Here is a 22,247-nt window from a genome sequence, read left to right as displayed (position 1 = left end):
GCTGGGGTCCGGAACATTTCCCCCATGGACGCCTGAGAAGAGGATCGCTTCTCAGGTGGCGTGGGGGGAGAAGGAGGAGGAAGGGTGGCCCCTGGGGCAGAGGGGGTGGGGGCCATGGGGGAGGAGGATTTGGAAGGGAGGGATTTGGGAGGCGGAGGCAGAGCCCCCTGATGGGCGGAGGAGGCGGAGGGGGGACAGGAGAGGGGTGAGGATACCGCGGAAGGAGTGGACACAACTGAGGCAAACGAAATGGTCAATGGCACGGGATGTAGGCGGTCATACTTCTTCCTGGCCTCAGAATAAGAGAGCCGATCCAAAGTTTTGATTTCTTGTATCTTCTTCTCCTTCTGATATGCGGGGCAGTCTGAGGATCTAGGCGAGTGGACCCCAGGACAATTAACGCACCGAGGTGGTGGGGTGCATGTATGTTCCTCACGAAGAGGACGTCCACAATCGCCACAAAGGGGCTCAGCCTCACACCGTGACGACATGTGCCCAAAGCGCAAACACCTAAAACAGCGCATAGGAGGCGGGACGTAGGGTCGCACGTCACACCAGTAGCACATCACCTTTACCTTCTCCGGGAGAATGTCCCCCTCGAAGGCGAGGATAAAGGCCCCGGTGTCGATGCGACGGTCTTTGGGGCCGCGCTGGACTCGCCGGACAAAATGCACGCCTCTGCGCTCCAGGTTGGCCCTGAGCTCCTCATCAGATTGTAGCAGGAGGTCACGATGAAAAATAACCCCCTGCGTCCTATTTAGTGCCAGATGTGGGACAATGGAGACTGGGATGTCCCCTAGGCGGTCGCACGCCTGGAGCGCCGCCGACTGTGTGGCAGAGGTGGTCTTGATAAGAACGGACCCTGAACGCATCTTGCTGAGAGCCTCGATTTCCCCGAAGATGTCCTCAATGTGCTGAACAAATAACATGGGCTTGGAGGTGGCGAATGTCCCCCCCATCGGTTCGAGAACAGACCAAATAGTGGGGGAAGTACTTCGCCCCAAGCCGGCGGGCCTGTCCCTCCTCCCATGGAGTGGCCAAGGGGGAAAGGGCAGGAGAACCAGAACTAGAAACGGTACCTTTTCTTTTGAAAGACTCGGCCGCAGAGCGACCTAATACGTGGTGACGTTTCATCTGCGAAACGTCCGCCCCGATACCACCCACTCTGACCAGGGGCTCTCCCCACGGGCGCCACCCAGCCGCAGCAAGGGCCACCTGGCAGGATGACCATTGCCGGGAGTCCTGATGCCCCAAGGAGATGGGCATCTACTCCTTGGCCGACGTGGGGAGGGTGCAGCTCAGGTATCGGCAGTACGATCCCTGTGTTGTCAGGGGGCTACAACCTAGAGGGTACATGACGACCCCACCACAACGGGCTGGCTACCGTGCTGGATTTCTGGTGCCATGGAAAGTCCATCATGATCGCTGGTGCAGATGGAGATGCACTATGGGCGTAACTTGGACAACCCAATTTGAGGAATAGTGGGTATGGTTACAACGCCGGTGCAATGCTGAGTGCCAAGGTCTTAGTGCACTTAGGACCAGTGGTACACCACATGGAAGGCCGAAACGGTTGAAACTCCTTTGAGTCGCCTCGTGCGACAGGCAGGAATACCTCGGGCCTATTCTTACCCCGGACCCGCAGGGGGGAATTTGAAGAATGCTCACACCAACGTGAAAAGTACCGAGCTATGGACCAGATGTTATAGCAATTGCTAGCCGATTCATACAAGATGACCGATTATTGTGTATAAGCAATGGATCCATGCCAATCCGGACACTCAGGGCACGAAACAAATGCCAGTGGATTAATTTATTAAGGAAGTAGGAACAAAAATTTACAATTAATCATGTCATTACGCCGTTAAACATCAAAGTTCACACCTTTAAGCCACTACATTTGATCTAATAACAGGTAAGATTATTATCCTAATGGATTTTGCCAAAAATTACTCATTTACCATTCAGGATGCAATGCAAGTTTTTCACTGTGAAAATAGTTGAACAACAATTCACTCATTCATTCATCTTCTATTTTTTCCAAAATAAGAAAGTGGAATCAGAGTTCCTTAATCTGTCCATGACTGTCTGCAACAATACAACTACTTTTGATACTGACAAATTATGTAAATTAAAAAAATAAAAGTAAAAAATAAAATAAACTGCTTGGATTTCCCCCACATCCGTTATTTCCACTGATGGCTCCAACACCTAGATAAAACTACCTCAATTTGTGCTGTCATAAAAGACTTTAGAATGACAGCAGAATGGATTTTCTATGCTGCAAGTCATGTAAAGTCACCTTGCAATGGGATAGAAGATACAACAAATTTATTAGTGTCAAGAGCAAGCTTGCTATGGCCAGTTCCAGTTGATGGGCAGATTATTACACCTATTGATGTGTTTCACTTTTACACAGAGCATTAATGTAATTAAATTTGCATTCACCAGCAAAGAAGATGAACAAAATAAATCTTCATGAGGACTCTTGCACAAGCTAGACAAAAATAATTTATTCCAACTGATGAAACATCAGTTCAAGTCAGCAGAGTTTGAAATAACACGTCATCTTTTCTAGCAAATATTAGTGACACAGAAGGAGATATATTAACATCGGATCTCCGGCCAGGACAACTGAACACTGCACGTATCTATTTATAAAAGATTTTTTTTGTTATGGTTTTAGGGCGCAAAACTGCTATGGTCATTAGCGCCCATCTGTGACGTAGGAAAAGGTAAAAAAACCAAACTGGAAACCAGCAGCAATGGGAGCAAAACTCAAAAAAGTGAGAAACTAAAAACAGAAGGAAAGCTTAAAAACCACTATAGAATGGGGGTTGTTTGTCCCCAAAAAGAGCTTCAAATGACTGACGTCATCTCACTGACATTAATGAACTCGAGAATGCGATCAGCTGAGTGCGTGTCATCTGCTAGAAGGGAAGATATATCAGGCGACAACTGTAGACGGGTGCGTAACGGAGTAAAATAGGGGCACTCAAGTAAAAGGTTTCTCACCGTCCACAGTTGAGAGCAGTGAGGACAAAGCGGGGCAGGATCGCCACTTTAAAGATGTCAATGGCTAAAAAGACAGTGCCCTATCCAGAGTCTAGTTAACATTACCTACTCCCGATGACGAGTTCGGGAGGAAGAGGTCCAAGAACAGGGAAGAGCTTTGACATCCCGCACTTCATTATTGGGAAGTGTCGACCAATGTGCGTGCCATAGAAGAGTAACACGACATAAAACCCTGTAGACTGGCAAAGGGAACCATGGGAACAGCAGGCTGCAGAAGAGAGACTGCAGCCTTGGCCGCTATATTGGCCACCTCGTTTCCACGGATACCAACATGTCCTGGGATCCAGAGGGACGCCACATACCACCCCCCTCCCCCCAAGTGGAGGCAGTCCTGATTCCGGTTGGCCAGGTGGACAGGGTAGAGAGCTTGGAGACTGGGGAGAGAGCTGAGAGAATCTGAGCATATAATATACTCTATCCACTGATGGCGATGGATGTATTGGCCAGCCTGGAGAACAGTGTAAAGCTCGGCAGGAAAAACCGAACACTGGTCGGGGAGCCGAAATCAATTTGGGGTGTCGCCAACAATATAGGCACTCCCAACACCAAATGATGTTTTTGAGCCATCAGTGTAAATAAATGTGGCATCTTTCATTTGTGCGCATAGAGCAGCAAATGCCCGATGATTAACAAGAGCAGGAGTACCATCCTTGGGAAACTGACAAAGGTCATGGAGCAGGCAGGTGGAGGACCAGAGCCAAGGCTGTGCTGTACCCCAATTTGTCAAGAAATTTTAGGAAAGTGGAAGGAAAGAGAACTGAGCAGTTGAAGGAAGCAGACTTCCGGGGGTAGTAGAGAGAAAGGGCGGCCTGCTTACCCTAAGTCCAAGGAGACGTCAAAAAAAATGCCATGGGCTGGATTAGCAGGCATGGAAGACAGATGGCTAGCACAATGACTCAGAAGGACAGCTCGCCGATTGGACAGCAGAGGTTCAGCAGTCTCAGCATAAAGGTTTTCCATGGGGCTGGTGTAAAAAGCCCCAGTCGCTAAACGTAATCCACAGTGGTGGACAGAGTCGAGGCACCGAAGAATAGACAGCCGAGCAGAGAAGTAAACTATGCTTCCCTAGTCCAATTTCGAGCGCACTGAGGCGCGATAGAGGCGGAGAAGGACCACTCGGTCCGCTCCCAGGAGGTACCATTTAGGACACTGAGGGTGTAAAGGGATCACAGACAGGCGAGCCGAAAGATAGGAAAAGTGAGAGGACCAGCTCAGTTTTCTGTCAAACATACGACCCAAGAATTTAGCAATGTCTGCAAACGGAAGGTTGACAGGGCCTAGATGTAAGGAACGTGGAAGAAACTCAGTACGACACCAAAAATTGACACAAACGGTCTTACTGGGAGAAAAGTGGAAGCCAGTTTTGATGCTCCAAGAGTGGAGGCGATCGAGACATCCTTGAAGATGTCATTCAAGAAGGCTGGTCCGTTGACAGCTGTAGTAGATCACAAAATCGTCCACAAAGAGGGAGCCCGAGACATCAGGAAGGAGACAATCCATAACTGAATTTATGGCTATGGCAAATAGTACAACATTTAGCACAGAGCCCTAGGATACCCAGTTTTCTTGGGAGAAAGTACGAGTTGTGTTCACCCGCACATTAAATGTGGGCTCTGCCATAAATTCACGAAGAGAAAGAGGCAGCCGACCTTGAAAGTGTGCAGAGGATGCCTGTCCTCCAAGAGGTATCGGATGCTCTCTCCAAATCAAAAAATATTGCTACTGTTTGGCATTTCCGGAGAAAATTGTTCACGATATAAGTGGAGAGAGCAAGAAGATGGTCAACGGCAGAACGATGCTTTTGGAAACCGCATTGGGCAGGTGTTAAAGAACTTCGGGACTCCAGCCACCAGGTTAAACGGCAATTCACCATACATTCCAAAACCTTACATACACTACTTGTGAGAGAAGTGGGACGATAGTTAGAGGGGAGATGTTTGTCCTTACCAGGTTTCAGAACAGGAACGACGACAGTTTCCCACCACCATCTGGGAAAAGTACTGTCAATCAAAATTCAATTGTAAAGGCAAAGGAGGTAGTGCAGACTATGGTATCATAAATGCAGCAACATTTGGATGTAGATACTATCTGGTCCTGGGGCAGAAGAGCGAGAAGATGAGAGTGCATGCTGGAGCTCCCATATTTCACGATTTTGAGAGGAGAAAGCAAGAGGTCGCACTTCCGCTGTACGTTCTTTAGGAGAAAAGTTGGCGGTTAATTTGAAGAGCTTGAAATCTCAGCAAAATGATGACCCAATGAGTTAGAAATTGCGGCGGGGTCCACTAAGGTATTATGCATGACAAACCATTTAATCCGACTCTAAACTTCTGAGGAGGGAGTGAAGGTGTTAAATGAGGTAGTAAAGAAGTCCCAGCTTGCCTTCTTGCTATGGCGGATGACGTGACGCATCACGCACGGAACTGCTTATAGCGGATACAGTTGGCCAAAGGAGGATGGTGGCAGAAAACGCGAAGAGCACATCGCCGCTCACGTATTGCTTCACGGCATTCCTCGTCCCACCAAGAACGGGGGAGGGGGGGTGGCGCTAAGCAGAGGTGCGAGGTATTGAAAGTTCCGCAGCTGTAAGAATAACTTCTGTAATATGAGTGACCTCATCGTTGACGCTAGGAAAGTGACGCTCATCGAATGTCGCTAGAGATGAAAAAAGTGTCCAATCGGCTTGTGCAAAATTCCAGCATCTCGGGCGCATATATGGCAGTTGTGGCTGCAATCTAAGGACACAGGGAAAGTGGTCACTCATGTGTGTATCAGCAAGAGCGAACCATTCAAAGCACTGAGCTAGCGGATCAGTACTGACCGAAAGGTCCAAATGAGAGAAATTTGTAGTGGAGGCAAACAAAAATGTAGGGTCCCCAGTGTTGAGGCAAACAAGATCCACTTGGTGGAAGACGTCTATCAATAGTGAGCCGCACGAACAAGGACGCAGAGATCCCCCAAAGTGGGTGGTGGCCATTGAAATCCCCAACCAGCAAATAGGGGAGCAGAAGCTGACCAAGAAGATGAAGGAGATCAGCTCTTGCCATTGGCGTGGGCGATGGAATGTATGTAGTACAAAGAGAGAAGGTGTATCCAGAAAGGGAAAGACGGACAGCGACAGCAGAGAAGAAACACGAGTCCTCCATGTGCCGGAGTGCCGTTAACAGAGGGGAGATCAAATTAGACTGACTGAAAATGAGGGAAAACAAAGTGATCGTGGGGACGCAGCTTTGTTTCCTGAAGACAGAAGATGACCGGAGACTAGGATCGTATGAGGATAGACAATTCATCCCGATTGGCTCGAACGCCGCGGAGATTCCAATGGATAATGGACATAGGGTGGACAGAAAAGGGAAAAACGTGACCAAGGGTGCCCTCAACTCAACAGCTGCTCGGAGACAGCGCCCGACAGCGTGGAACGGCATTCAGCCGCAGGCAGAAGATCCTGATTCATAGGTTGTTCAGGAACAGCTCCTGCCACCAGCGATCGGCCGCCAGCAGTGCGCCTCGGTGACACAGAAGACGGCTGAGGGCAGTTACCGCCAGGTGGTGCTGTAGATGAGACAGGCCATGGCGGAGAAGGAGAGGAACTGGGTTTCTTATTAGCCTTCCTGGAAACAAGACATTGAGATGAGGGAGGAATCGATGGTTGTGAAGTCGGGGCATGTAAAAAATCTTCAGGAGTAGGCTCTTTTTTGGAAGTCCGGGTGTCTGATTTTGGGGCTCATGATTTAGTAGAACCCGATGAAGGGTGAGCCATAGAGTGAGCAGGTGAGAGAGGGGAGGTTGAACAGGCGATCTTTGTGCTGACCGATCTAACGACTGTGGCTCTAAAGGTGAGATCACAAGTCTGCATAGCTGCCTCCTTTGTAGGCTGAGGAGAGGCAAGGACAGTGCTGTATTTACCTGCGTGGGCACAGTGGGCTTTCGACTGGCGAATAACTTTCGAGTAGCAAATGTCAACACCTTTTCCTACACACTGATTTCCTGAATGAGCCGTTTGTCTTTGAAAATGGGGCAATCTCTAGAGGAAGCAGCATGGTCACCCATACAGTTGATGCAAAGAAGAGATGGATGTGGACAAGCACCCTCATGGGCATCCTTACCACACGTAACACATTTGGCCAGATTGGAACACGACTGGCTGGTACGATGGTGGATTGGATTGGAAACCTACTTAAGACTTCCGGCAGGCAGGAATATGCTTTAATAAGCTTCATCAGGGTGTACACGTAGACAAGGGGAAAAAATCCCCATATTTCCCAGTTAAAAATACACTTTTTTGTGTTAAGTGACAGTATACTTTACCTCAGAACTGTAAAACTTGTCAATCCTTTGAATGGTAAGGTTTTATACATAGAGCTTCCCGGCATTTAGAAAACAAAACCCAGCAAAGAATGGGTTTTTGCAAGCACTTTTGATATGCAGCAACATATGCACGGCATATTTTTATATTACAAAAGTATGAATTTGAATTCCACCAAACACAATACTTCAGTTTCCAAAGTACTGAAATCGAGATCGCGATGCACTTTTGTAAAGTCTATCACAGCTTGTGTCACATGATATTGCCAGTCCGATGACAGCAGATATTAGCACATGAAGAAAACAGCCAACCAGATGCAATAAAAAGATTGTCAGACTGTTGCTAACACATTTCATGAGGAAATGTGTTTGGTTGCTTTACGAACTGGCTGCTAATGTAAAGTGTTTCTTGTCCTAAAGAAGACTAGTTTAAATCCATTTAAACTATGGTTAAGATTAATTGAAAATCACTATTTCAACTAGATGGCTGTCTTATTCACCTGTTATTCTGTAATTGTTGCTGAAGTCCAGCCATGTTCAAGATGTTACAGTAGCTATTCATGGCATAGGATACATGGTGTAGTCAGCCACTAGTGACATAACTTTAAACTCTGCAGATACACAAATAGGGAAAGTTACAATATCATAAAAAGGCGAGTTGCAACTCACCAACAAAAAGACTGTCACAAATAAAGCTTTCGGCCAGTAAGGCAGTAAAAAAAAAAAAACACCCCCACACCGCCACCCCCCCCCCCCCCACACACACACACACACACACGCACGCACGCACGCGCGCGCGCGCGCGCGCGCGCGCGCGCGCGCGACTTCAGTGACTGGCAACTGAAACCACACACGCGCGTGCGTGCGGAGGGGTGGGTTTTTGACAAAGGCCTTATTGGCTGAAAGCTTTATTTGAGACAGTACTTTTTGTTGTGCCTATCTGCGACTCTCTATCTCTGCTACATTGTTAGTAGCAACTTTCCTTTTCATAATGTTGTTACATTCCATTCTGAATTTTCCATTGTTTAGTAGTAAAAGTTAATGGTTTAAATTAATATATATTGTGTAGCTACAAGGAAAGGTAAGCTTTCACAGATAATATTGGTATTATAGCATGTGTTAGTCTTTAATATACATCACACAAATTTAACTGTAAAATTTTAAATCATGATACAAATGTCAGATCTTCTGGGCTCAAAACTCTATTAAGTGGTTGGTCCTCAAAGCATTAAATTATAAGAGAGTCAAACACTCTGTGATTTAAGAAATTCATCGCACATTCTCACAGTAATATAATTCATCTTGCGTAAAAGGAAATTTCCTTTGAAATTTACACCTTTCAAACCAACATTTGCAATATTTTCCTATGACCTGCTAGAAATAGGTTTGTTTCACCGTCACCAGAGAACTCCAGAAAATAGTCATTACTATGTGACACGAAAAGGCCTTATGTTCATATGTATATAACATTCATCTTCTTACATTATGTCATAAAAGAAACAGGACATCAGAGGATACTCCCAAGAGCATCAGAATTTTGTAAACCGTACTAAATTCATAATTCGGCTTGAAGTGCACATTCATATGTCAAGATTCGCAATGAAGTATGCCCATACCCGATATTAAGCTTTTCAGTGTGGTTTCTGGGGCAAATTTTCTTGGAGTACCAGTACAGTATTGTCTCGTGTTTGGTTCTTTTATATGTACCAGAAGATGAAAACATGCACATTAAATTAAGTGAACAGTTGAAACTAGCCTACATTGTGAAATTAAAGAATTCATTTCAAATAAATTGACTACTTCTGTTGGAAAGGTTAATAACAGCCAAATTTCTTTAGAAAATCAACAAAAATGACTTCATTGTTCTGCAAGACCATTAATGCTTGACTGCCAAAAACGTGAATGAGATCAGAAAACTGAAACTAACAACAATTTTAGCCGACGTGAGAGCTGTAAACTAAGAGGAAACAACAAATTCACTAAATGTAAACATGGGTCACATGGAGACTACCCCCTTCGCCACTGTAACTCAGACTGGTCTGCGCATGCATGAATCCAGCAGCTAGGGGGTGCCAGAAAAATTTCGGCTGGTAGCATCTGGCTGTTTGTTGCTACTGCTGATTCAGCTACACAGCCACACAGCCAGAAACGGGAGAAAGTACTGCTCATAAGCGTCTCAGGTGCACAAGCGCACATGCATGAGCCTGCTGCCAACTGCTCATTTCCTTTGTAACTTTTTACTTTTTTTTCCTGTCATTTATGTTTCATTGCTGCAGTATAATCACAGTAGTGGGATATAGCAAAATTCTCTGTTACAGTATCAGTTTTTAGCTGTCAAAACCACAAATTTTAACTGTAAACTAAAATGAAAAATTTCTAGAATTCTAAAAAATTCCCATATTTTTCCCAGTTGTGTGTGCATATACGCTCTATGCACCCACATAGCCCAGCAAATTTGTTTTATTGGCCATCATGGAGTGACAAGTGTGGTATTCCTGATCTGTCTTTATTGCAGTTATTATAGCTCAGTCGATGACAATCTGCCCAGCAAATGAGACTTCTAAACCAAGTAGCTTAGAGTGGACATAAACTTCAGACCTAAAAGAGACAACATCTACTTTTGGCCTCTTATGTTTACATTACAAAAGCGAATCAAGCATTAGGTGGTTTGGAACATGGCCTTACTAATGAGAATGGTTGAAAAAGAGTATGCAGAATATAATTTTTTGTAAAAGTGGGATAAAAATGTGAATTTTTGTCATTTTTACTAAAGTTGTCAACTTTGCCATCAACTTGTACACTAGTGGAAAGTAGTAAGAGAATTAAATTTTATATTCTAAGGCCTTTTGTTGGCAAGTTGTAACATACAAAGTTTCAGTTTATTACACACTTACTTGGCAAGAGTCATAAAAAGGTACACCTCATTTTTTCCAAGCTATTTTTTGGCTACTTTTGCTTAAAGCTATCCACATGAAAAACATTAAAATTTTTGTTAATTATTTCATTAAGAGTCAAAAAAGTTGTACAATAGGGCCTAGCCTTTTTCTTTCTTTCAAGAAAAAAATGATACGGATATTATGCCTCAAAGTTGCTGAAAACTCGTGGGTACTAGCTGCCAGCTGCATTATAGGGTCAAATAAATAACTATCACCTTGATTATCAAAACAATGTTCATTAAAAATTACAAGTGTCTACTGAGAACATGTACAAATGTTCACACAAAATTCCATCAAAATCCATTATCGTCATGTGGGAGTCCCTAGACCACTTGGCATGGAATCAGCCTTAAACATCTAGTAACAGTACCTTCAATTAAGAATGTGTAAGCCAGAGGTTTCACTTGCTACAAAAATTCTTATCTAATATTTGAACTAACATTAAATAGATTTAATAACAAAAATTTTACTTACAGTTTGCCACGAACTTAAAGCATTCCCCTTTTCGCCTAACATAGTGAATGTCTTTCCTGTGCCAGTCTGGCCATAAGCAAATACTGTACAGTTGTAGCCAGACAACACCTCATCAATCAATGGACTAACAACACAGTTATAAACATCAATCTACAAGCAACAGAAAAAAGTTACAAATTACTGATAGAAAGGCAATGAAATTGAACATAACTTCATTCTGTAATATCAAAAAAACAAAAGCTATTACCTGTTTAGAACTGGGTCCAAAAACACTGTCAAAGGTAAAAGTTTTTGTTACTTTATCCGAAGTCCTTTCACTGATTTTCACTTCTTTTGAACCAGAAATTTCAACGACATTAGTAGTTCTCTGTTGTTTTTCTGAATTGTTCATTGGCCTGTAGAGGGTAAATTTTTTTTCATCAACTGCATGTTATATTTTGTATCAAAAATGACTTTACTGAAAATGCTTGCATTAATCAAGGACAGAAAGCAAAGAAAGCTGGACTTCATTTAGCACTGCCTGTGATCAGACAATATTAATTGTCAAAGTTTAAAATTACATTCAAATAAGTATGGTTAAACTCCTATGACACGGGAGAATTTAAAGAAGAAATACTACTACTAAAGTAATTAGTGTGCAAGAAGTTTCCAACCATGTTTGTTGTTTGTGTCCTGCTCCACACTAGTGACAAAATTTCATGTTCAGTACTCCCAATTTGTACTACACAAAGTATGACAGAGGATGAATTAGTGCTACATTAATCACAGTCAAATGAATTTTTTTTAAACTTTTTAGTTTGTAGCTTATCGTTATAGATTTTTATGCGTCGAATCCAAATCTAGCCTTAGTTTTTTTTTTTTTTTTTTTTTTATCACCCATAGTTTTCGAGCAATATGCTTTTTATTATATAGTATACAAATCCTATGCTATATGGTAAATGAGGAACTTAATGAAACACTTTGTTACAACATAAGCATGGTTTTATTTACAGTAAGCTACTTAAAACAATGATACGTGTTAATAGGGGTTTCACTTGTCAGCTGGAACTGGTTTGAATTATCTTTCTCTTATTTCTTTGAAGCATCAGTGTAACTTCTTCTACGATGAATCACTTGCTGAACTTCTTGGTGAAGTGACCAACAGCTGGCCCCCATCATGTTGGTGTTCCAGCAGCCTTGGCAGCTTTTTCCCATCACTTTAAGTCCTGGTGAAAACGCTCTCCTTGCTCCTCACTAACATCTCCAATATTGTCCAGGAAGTAATCAAGGCGACTGTGCAAAAAGTGAACTTTCAGGCTCATTAAACGTCATAAAGTTCTAAACTTCTTTAACACTGTAGCTATAATAGAAACATATTCTGGGTCTTTTTTATCTCCTAAGAACTTTGTAACGACTTGCTTGAATGATACCCATGCTTCTTTCTCATTTAAGGTCATTGTGGATTCAAAGTTAACTTCAAAGATGAATTTTCTAATGTCAGGTCTGACAAAGACGCCTTCTTTTAGTTTAGCTTCTGAAAGGAGTGGAAACTTAAGGCAGAGATGCTTAAAACATGGTCCATCTCTAGGCAAAGCCTTTACAAACTGTTTCATATATGTAGAGTTGGTAGGAATACGTTTTTCGCTCTACAAGGTTTTTGCGTAGAATGTTCTTCTCACCAGGTTTTAAAGGCTCCCTCCCTGGCAAGTTCTTTCTGCAACAGTGTTCATCCCTAACCCTACTGTCCCATTCACTCAAGAAACATGGAAATTTGGTAATGCCACCTTGCTGACCAAGGAGCATGCATGTTACTTTTAGATCGCCACATATCACCCAGCCATGAGCAGAACAGCCTATTTTATTTAGCACCATTTCTGGGTTTTCATAGCTTTCTTTCATATGTATAGAACGCCCATCAGGTATAAATGCATACATGTTACCATTGTGTAATAAAACAGCCTTTAAACTAGTTTTGGATGAATCAATAAACAGCCTTATCTTGCACCAACTATTTGTAAGCTCAATTTTTTTTCTTCGAATTTGGAGACACTACTGTTAGTTTGAATATCTCTGCACTGGGTTAAGTTACACCACAGCAAATGACTAAATTGTTTTGAGGAACGTCTCCTCTACAACATTGTTTATTACACAAAATATGCTTAGTTCAAGAATTACCTCCAAAGTTGGGTATTGGAAATTTAGAAAATTCACTTTTTAGACCCAAAACTAACAACCAAGGAATTATTTAACAGAGTATTTTTTTCTCTAGTTAGATAACAAACTACTCGCCTTGCATAGAGAAAGAACACTGACAAATGTTTCCTTAATTTTTGAAATTTGAAAATCTTTAATTATTGTTAAGTGGGTGAGTGGGACTGAACATAAAAATTTGATTTTAGCACATTTTTTTACATCTATATGATTAAGTACTGCAAAAATTTCAACACTGATATTTGACTGTACAAAGATATGAACTTTTGAAACTGAGGAAATAATTCACATCACACTACAACTTATCTTAAGTTGTTGCCTATTTAAATGGTTTATTGTTTCATTATAATAATGTGTAGTTGTACAATATTTAGTTAACACCATCACCCTATATTTAGTTGGTATTAATTGCTTTAATAACATAATATTAAACAGGAGTTTTTGCTTTAGTTCTGTAAAAAAAAAAAAGCCATTAACATCTAGGTGTATTCTCACTTAAGTTGCACATTATTACAAGTTCAAAATGAAAAACTAAAATAATATATGCATGAAATTTCTCTATTGTTGAGAAGGCTACAGTTCTGTGTACGAGATTAGACCTCAAGACAAGTGTGTACAAGAGCCCAATGGGTAGAATAAGTCTGCACAGGAGCCCAGTAGTCGGTGACAAATATGTACATCAACTGTGTACCCCATTACTTTTGCTGGGTGTGGCATTGTTGTCAGTCTACTCAGAAACCTCTGTCAGAGTGGATGTAACTACTTCATTGAGAGTGTAGAATATTTTGTGCACTTCTGTCATGAGTGCAATTTTTAATTAATTAAAATAATTTTAAAATTCAATAATAAATGTCTGTGGGACAGATAGTAAGTGAAGTGTCACAAAAAAGTTACAGGTTAAGTTTCAAAAACTTAAAAATGTTAATGAGTTTGAAGAAGATAGACAAACTTCGTTTACATTACGAGTAAGTTGTTCTATGTCATCAGTTTGTATCATGATAAAAAATATATACTGAGGTACAATCACATTTTTAGAAAAAATGCTCTGATCCACTGAAAGTTCATTAAAAAGCCAGTTGTTAAAAATATTTGAAGGAAATAAATCTTGGGGTTGAGGGAAATAAAATTGGAACATTTGCCCTTAAGAACTAGTAAAAACAGCTTCCAGAATGAAACTTTATGTAATTCCTGTGCCCAAACTGTTATTTGAAAATGTGTGTCATGAAACTATTTATATTCCTAATGAGGAAGCTACAAGCAAACTGGATTTTGCTTGTTCTAATTTAGAGGTATCCCCCTCTTTTTATTTAAATAAAAAAAAAAAAATAAAAAAAAAAAAAAAACCACACACACACACACACACACACACACACACACTATGGTAGCAGAATAAGAGAAAGCTAAATACAACGAGTTTCAGACAAAATTAGAAAACACAGGATCATGCTTTAATAATGCAGATACCAACAGTATTTCTAAGAAGCAAGAAATCTATCCCCAGAATAATTCATCACTGAATATTTGAGCTTAATCGAGGCATTGAAAAAGTGTTCAGACACCTAAAGAGGAAAAAGTTAAAATTTTAAGTTTGCTCCCTGACTCATGGTCTAGAGTAAAAATAGTTCACAAGCTAAACATTTCTGATTATTTGCTTAGACTAACCTGAAAATTAGTGAAAGAGCACAGCATTCTACCAGTTTTAGGAAAGAAGAAACGGGAAGGTATTAGTGACAAAGTAATTGAAAAGATCCAACAGTTTTTTGATGACAATGGAAACAATAGAATGTGTCCTGGTAGCAAAAATAGAAAAAAAAAAAGAGTTGTTACAAATGGAGCTAAATTAACAAAGCAGAAAAGACTAGTGATATAAAATTGAGATGAACTTCATGTAGCTTCCAAAAATGCTAATCCTGAATGCAAAAGTGAAGGTCAAAATTTTGTGACCTTTGACCGAAGTGGTGTATTTTGGCCGGCTCCTCAAGTGTGTGTTTGTATCATCAAAATGTCAAACTGATGACTGCAGATGCAAAACTATGTTGACAACCACAAAGAGTTACTAAATTTTATGTTCTCTGTTACCAACAATTTGTGACTGAATGATGAGTTTCTGTGATAAATGTCCTGGTAAAGAAGTCGCTCCTGAATTGTTTAACAGATCTGAGGAAGAAATGCCCAACAATGTTACCTTCAAATAGTGGGTCACAACAACAGGTCTAAAACAACAGTGGTTAAATCTCAGGAAGATTATTCTGAATCTTTAACATTAACTTTCTAAAATCCAAAGCAAGTTTTTGAAGAGCAAAACAGGACAATTTTATGGAACTGAATGCATAGCCCTAGCTGATTTTACAGAAAACTTAACATCTGTGGTTCAGGATGGGGTTCGTTTTCTGATTTAAGGGGGGGGGGGGGGGGGGGCACCAAACTGCGAGGTCATCTGTCCCTCGTTCCCAGTAGAACAATTACCGAAGAGAACGAAGAAAATGAAAATGTATGGCACAATAAGTGGAGTAAGGAACAACCAGAAGAACGACAGAAAGGAGTAGCAAGCCACTCTGCAACACATTAAAACCTCCACCCTAAACGCTCTAGGGTGGGCAACAAAGAGGGACAAAGGACATGCACTAAAACTTAGATCAAATGATAAAACCCACTCTCATGAATAAAACGTAAAACTGATGCTTCTGTAGAGGCATTGTCACCCAACACTGAAAGTAAGGTGCTGGGAAAGTTAAAAGTACACCACAGAGCAGATAACCACAGAGCGGATAAAAGTGGGCAGTCCAGCAAGAGATGGATGACTGTCATTTGGGAGCCACAGCAACACTGAGGTGGACCCTTACAACGGAGGAGGTAACCATGTGTGAGCCATATATGGCCAATGCGACAAAGAACAACTGATTCCCTGCAAGAACCCCCAGGGAAGACTTCCACACATTCGAGGTCTCCTAAATGACATGCAGTTTGTTGTGCATACTGTTATGCCACTCCGTCTCCCAAAGCCTAAAAACCTTGCAGCACAAGACAGAGATGCCCATCTCCAGGAGCAGTTTCCGTGTATCCTGTTTGGCCAGCCTGTCAGCAAGTTCGTTGCCTGTGGTCCACACAAACACCACTGAATGACTGGAGCATTCCAAGGCAGAGATGGACTCCTGGATGTTCGCTACCAAATGATGGCGAGGGTAGCACCGGTTGATAGCTTGTAAGCCGCTCAGGGAGTCAGAACAGAGAAGAAACGACTCACCAGAACAGCAACGGATGTATTGAAGTGCATGAGATATGGCCACCTCTGCAGTGAACATACTGCAGCCAAAGGGCAAGGAATGCTGTTCAGTGTGGCCTCTGTGGACATAGGCAAAGCCAACATTACCATCAGCCAACGAGCCGTCGGTGTAAACAACTTCAGAGCCCCAGAACACGTCAGGAATCGAGAGGAAGTGACAGCGGAGAGTGGCAGGGTTAAAAGAGTCCTTAGGGCAATGCAAAAGGTTCAAACGAAGCTTCGGCCGAGGAGTACTCCATGGGGTGTACACGGATGGACCTCAAGTAGAGGTGGTAAAGGGAAGGACTCCAATTTGGAGAGAAGGGATCACACGTGTACTGCAATCGTGAACCCTGAACTGGGCCACCGATGCGAGAGATGAACTGCCACGGGTAGGAAAAGGAGACAGTAATTCTGATTCCCAGGATAACTACAAAAGTGTGGAACATAACTGGCAAGCAGTTGAGCACGTCAGGAGGGACTCAAGCCTCCACCAGGACACTTGTCACCAGACTGTTTCTAAAAGCTCTTGTCGCTAGGTGTACGCCACAGTGGTGCACTGGGTCGAGTAAACGCACCATTAAGGGTGACACCGAACCATAAACCAGGCTCCCATAGTCAAGGCAGGATTGAACAAGGGCCCTGTAGAGCTGCAGCAATGTAGAGCATTTAGGTGCTTATAAGCTGACAAAGGTGAGGTAGCCAAGTCAATCGGGAGTCGAAAACCAGTCCTAAAATTCAATACATCTCCACTACAGTGAGTGGATCATCATTAAGATAAAGTTCAGGTTCCGGATGAACGATACAATGCTGACACAAGAGCATGAGACACGACTTCGCTGCTGAAAACTGGACTGCGCCTTGTGAATTGCTCCTTGTAGGCACCACTCAGAAACACCAGTACTGGAGGAGCAATACGAAATGCAGAAGTCATTCACATACAGAGAAGGGGAGACCGACAGTCCTACAGCTGCTGCTAGGCCGTTAGTGGACACTAAAAAGAGAGATACACTCAATACAGAGCCCTGCGGAACGCCATTCTCCTGAATACAGTGGGGTGGGAGCTATGGGACACACCAACTTGGACATGCGAAGTAGGGAGCAACAGCAAGTTTTGGATAAGTCGGGAGCGTGCCCCAGAGACTCCACACATTCAACGTCGTATGGATATGTCGCCAGGTTGTGTCATATGCTTTACATAGTCAAAAAAGGTGTCAACCAGACATTTGCATCTGGAAAAGGCGGTTCAGATGGCAGACTCTAGGGACACAAGATTATCAGTGCTAAAGTGATCCTGGCAGAAGCCGCCCTGCCATGGAGCCATTAGGCCACATAACTCCAGGACCCAACCCAACTGCCAACACACCATACGTTCCAGCAGCTTACAGAGAACGTTGGTGAGGATGATGGGTTGATAGCTATCTACATACAGCAGATTTTTACCAGGTTTTAGCACCGGAACGATGTCCCCCCCTCTGCCGTGGAAAGACCCCATCACACCACATCTGGTTAAAGATGACGAGAAGATTTTGCTTGTAGACCGACAAGAGATGTTTAATCATCTGACTGTGGATCCAATCTGGTCCAGGAGCTGTGTCGGAGCAATGTGGAAGGGCGGTGAGGAGCTCCCACTCTGTAAATGGGGCATTATAGGGTTCACTGTGGCATGTAGCGAACAAGAGGACTTTCTTTTCCATCCACCCTCTGAGGGTGCGAAAGGCTGAGGGACAGTTCTCCAACACAGAGGCTCAAGCATAGCGCTCAGCAAAGTGCTCGGCAATCGCGTTTGTGTCGATAGAGAGCACGCCATTCATGTTAATGCCATGGACACCTGTTGGGGTCTGGTACCCAAAAAGACATCCGATCTTCATCCAGACTTGGGAAGGTGACATATGGTATCCAACGATCGACATGTACCTCTCCCAACACTCCTGTTTCCGTCGATTTATAAGCAGACGAACACGTGCACAGAGCCACTTAAATGCTATTAGGTGTTCTAGGGAAGAGTGCCGCTTATGTCACTGTAGAGCTCTCTGATGCTCCTAATTGCAACAACAGCTTCCAGTGACCACCAAGAGACTGTCTTCCACCAGGGACACCCTACAGAACGAGGGATCACATTTTCCGCCGCAGAAATTATCGTTATAGTGACCTGCTTTATCACAACGTCGATGGCACCATGTGGGGGAGATTAACGGTTATAGTAGAGGTGAAGGCTACCCAGTTTGTCTCGTTTAAAGCCCATATGGGTAGGCGGTCCATGGGCATGATGCTGGGTGAGTGGCAGGAAGATGGGGAAGTGGTCACTACCACACAGGTTGTCATGTGCTCTCCAGTGGATAGATGGGAGAAGTCCTGGGCTGCAAACTGATAAATCAATGGCCGAATAACTACCATGAGCCACACTGAAATGTGTGGCAGCCCCAGAATTTAAGAGGCATAGGTCGAGTTGGGACAGTAAATTTTCGACATCTCTGCCAAGGCCAGTAAGAATGGTGCTACCCCACCAGGGTTTACGGGTGTTATAATCTCCCAAAAGTAGGAAAGGTTTAGGGAGTTGATCAATCAGTGCAGACAATACGTTCAAGGGTACCGCACCATCTAGAGGGAGATATACATTGCAGACAGTTATTTCCTTCGTTGTCCATATCGTGACAGCCACAGCTTCAAGTGGAGATAGAAGGGGCACAGGATGAAATACAAGGGTACCGTTGGATCAATGACCAGGCAACAGTGCATCTATTTGTTCTGTACTTCAAAAATGAGACATAGTTTGCAGTTCAATTTGCATTCTAAGAGACTATTTGGAGCAATTGCAGTTGATCATGTGTTCCAAAAGTATGTAACAAATTAAGTAAAAGAAAAGTTGCTCGAATTTGACAAGCTCATATACTTTTCAGGTGGAAGTGGTAAATAATACAAAAAAATAAAATCTTTGCAACCACAAATTAGATTTTGGATTGGAGGCCAAATGGAACTTTGTCTCTTGACACAGTAAAAATGCATGCAATGTAGTAGGGGCACAATAAAATGTGAGGTGAGTAAATCCAGCCTACAAAGACCTAATTATTACATTAGGGGACATTTATGTCTTTTGCTAAGATAGTATTAAAGGCATCACCTATTTCCTCATCAAGAAAGATGAGGTAATTCATATAAAAACAACACTCCAAACAAGATTTGAAAACTGTATACCAATAGAAGGAACAAGGCAATTCCACATTGCGTGCATGGCATTGAAGAAAACTTACTTCATGCTATGTTACAACAGAAACTACAATTTATAAGAATCATTGTGCCAGTAAAATCACATCTCTGTCTCTAACACTGAATGACATAGTGGCATGTGTTTACAATGGACAATTGTGACTTGCACAGCTTGAAATAACACACATGCAAAACAATGGTATTTTTGTGCATTTTCACCACCTTGCTGGCTCAAGAATATCATTCAAGAAATCTACTAGCGAAGTTCAGATATCAATAAAATGTATTAAGAATGCTTTCAGTGTTGCACTTACCACAGCACCTAGGAAGTCTTACTCTGTGTCACAAAAACTACCTGAAGAAATAAGTGTTCTTAACAATTACCATTAGGATTAGGAAGCACCACATCTGAGAAGGATGTTAATTGAAAACGATTAAATTTTAAATGGCAAGATTATGCAAATGTTTGGTTAAGTAAATTTTCGAGTTTATTCATATAATTCCACACCTTAACTTCACTAAAAGTTGATTACATATAGCCCATATGACATGAATTAGGCAATACCCATAAGAATAATTTTAGTTTAATCATTTCCTCACTTCCAAAAATTCACGCCTTTGTTCAGTCACAATATCAGGTTTGAAATTTTTACAGTGCTTCGCTACCGTACAGGTGTATAAGACGTACAGAAATCACATTTTTATATACAGTCCCATCAAACTTCACAAAAAAATAAATTCCCCATATTTCAAAAATTTATGATACATCAAGGAAACATTTGTAAGTGATCTTGCACTGTATGAGGCTAATAGTTTATTATATGTTACTAGAGAAAAGAATACACTCTGATACATCACTCCTTGGTTGTCGGTTTTGGGTCTAAAAACTGTATACTCTAAATTTTCAACACCAAACCTTGGAGGTAATTTTGAGTGATTTTTTTGAATGTAAGGTATTTTGGGTAATGAACAATGTTGTAGAGGAGACTTTCCTAAAAACAATCATGTAAATTTTAATACTGTTCTCTCTCTCTACACACACACACACACACACACACACACACACACACACACACAGAGAGAGAGAGAGAGAGAGAGAGAGGGGGGGGGGGGGGGGGAGGGGGATTGTGAAATGCCTCAAAGGAGCAAATTCCATTCGGATAGTAGAAAGGAATATGTAGCAGATTTTGCAAATTTTTCCTGGGCCAAAACAAGTAGCAACACTGCGCAGCATTGTGTCATACAATTGCAATAATAGTTGTGTTCATTAGTAAAGACGTCAACAAGACACCGTAACTGCAACATGAGCAAAGAGTGACAACCAAAAGTCTCACAAACGGTTCATCATCATGCCACGACCTAACAACAATTCACCAGCTAACGTCTTAGCTCCACACTTTCACTTACCAATATTACAAAAAGAAATACAACAATATATAAAATTAATTCGAAAAAAATATAGAACGGCAGTTCTGTTACAGAATAGCTAATTATGCACCATGTCCCTGTACTAGTTTCAGTTAAAACATTGCTTGTTAAAGCACCACAGCATTAGTATTCCATTACAAACAATGCAAAAATTCTGGAAGAGAGAAACAAAAAATTTAAATTCAGTGAAGTACATTTGCAATTCGAAGTCTTTAGTTGCACAAAATGTTGGCAAGCAATATACTCGGCGCAATGCAAATTGCATAAATTGACTTCCATACAGGGATTAGCATAGCAAAAGGGAAGAAGACTAAACTTTAAACCTAAATGGTCCAAATTGGTAGACATGACATTTACCCGGCAAATCAAGCTATCCACCGAAATCAGTACATACCTTACTCTAACAAACACTTTAATGTTCTGGTTTTTTTCTTTCTTCTTGGAATTCATGATGTACACAAACCAAAAACAATCAATGGGTGGTCAACCGCCAACGGAAACAACTATCAGTTCAGCACGTATTTTCAAACTATGTACGATCTGCAGCAAGCGCTCCGATTGGCTACAACAAACAACGACCATCAAACAAACTGTGGCGGGGGACGAAAATATTCGATTCTTAAATCGATAGATATCGAATCACATATGTAACCCAGTGATCTCTGTACTATGAAGAAAACTGATGTAACCAGAGCCACAACAAGAATTAAATACAAACGAAACCGAAACCTAAACGTTGGAACCAGGAACAAATTTCATACAGCAATCAATTAGAGGTGACAAACATATTTATAAAAGATATAATACTTGAAGACGAAAATACTGTCTGCTACAGCAAATAAATGCACGTAAATATATTGTATAAATACTAGGAATAAGAACAATCTACATAAAGACCTAAAATCACTTACCTTGGTCCCGAAAGGGGTCCAATACACAGGAACACAAATTTTCAATAAATTTCCACCAACCATTAAATACTTGCATTCAGATAAAGCACAGTTTAAACAGAGTTTCAGACTTTTGATAGACAACTCCTTCTACTCTATAGACGAATATCTTAACAGGGACTGTAAGACCAGCTTACGTAAAAAGGTGGTTACATATCAATTTTGACAGCACCTGTTCACAACAGCCAAGAAAAGATTTTGTGTATGATAAAATTATTAAAAGGGCATAACAATGTTTCATTCTGACAGTGTATTAATTCTTAAATATGTAAATATTAGCAGCTCCTGTTTACTCTTGCGTATTCAAATGTTTCGACAATCTCCTGACTAATGATCATTGTAGTAAGTATTATATTCCAATATTTTATTGTTTTATGTTATACTTTCTGAGATGTTCCATACCATGGTTATCATTACATTTTT

At 41.8% G+C, this 22,247-nt stretch overlaps 1 protein-coding gene across 1 annotated transcript in view; it reads right to left on the bottom strand.

Annotated features, from left to right (window-relative positions):
- The window catches only part of LOC126188002 (kinesin-like protein KIF11-A), a 204,959-nt gene extending 183,519 nt beyond the window's left edge, over nt 1-21,440 (bottom strand). The window contains exons 1-3 of the mRNA XM_049929415.1: nt 21,269-21,440; nt 11,035-11,182; nt 10,788-10,937 (exon numbers count right to left, since the gene is read on the bottom strand). Coding sequence (XP_049785372.1) covers nt 10,788-10,937; nt 11,035-11,182; nt 21,269-21,324 — 354 coding nt within the window. The 5' untranslated portion in view covers nt 21,325-21,440. The remainder of the gene's footprint in view (nt 1-10,787; nt 10,938-11,034; nt 11,183-21,268) is intronic.
- Between the last annotated feature and the right edge of the window lie 807 nt (nt 21,441-22,247).

The sequence above is a fragment of the Schistocerca cancellata genome, chromosome 1 (assembly GCF_023864275.1).
Source record: "Schistocerca cancellata isolate TAMUIC-IGC-003103 chromosome 1, iqSchCanc2.1, whole genome shotgun sequence".
NCBI classification, from domain to species: domain Eukaryota; kingdom Metazoa; phylum Arthropoda; class Insecta; order Orthoptera; family Acrididae; genus Schistocerca; species Schistocerca cancellata.
This window is presented reverse-complemented; position numbering and strand designations above follow the sequence as displayed.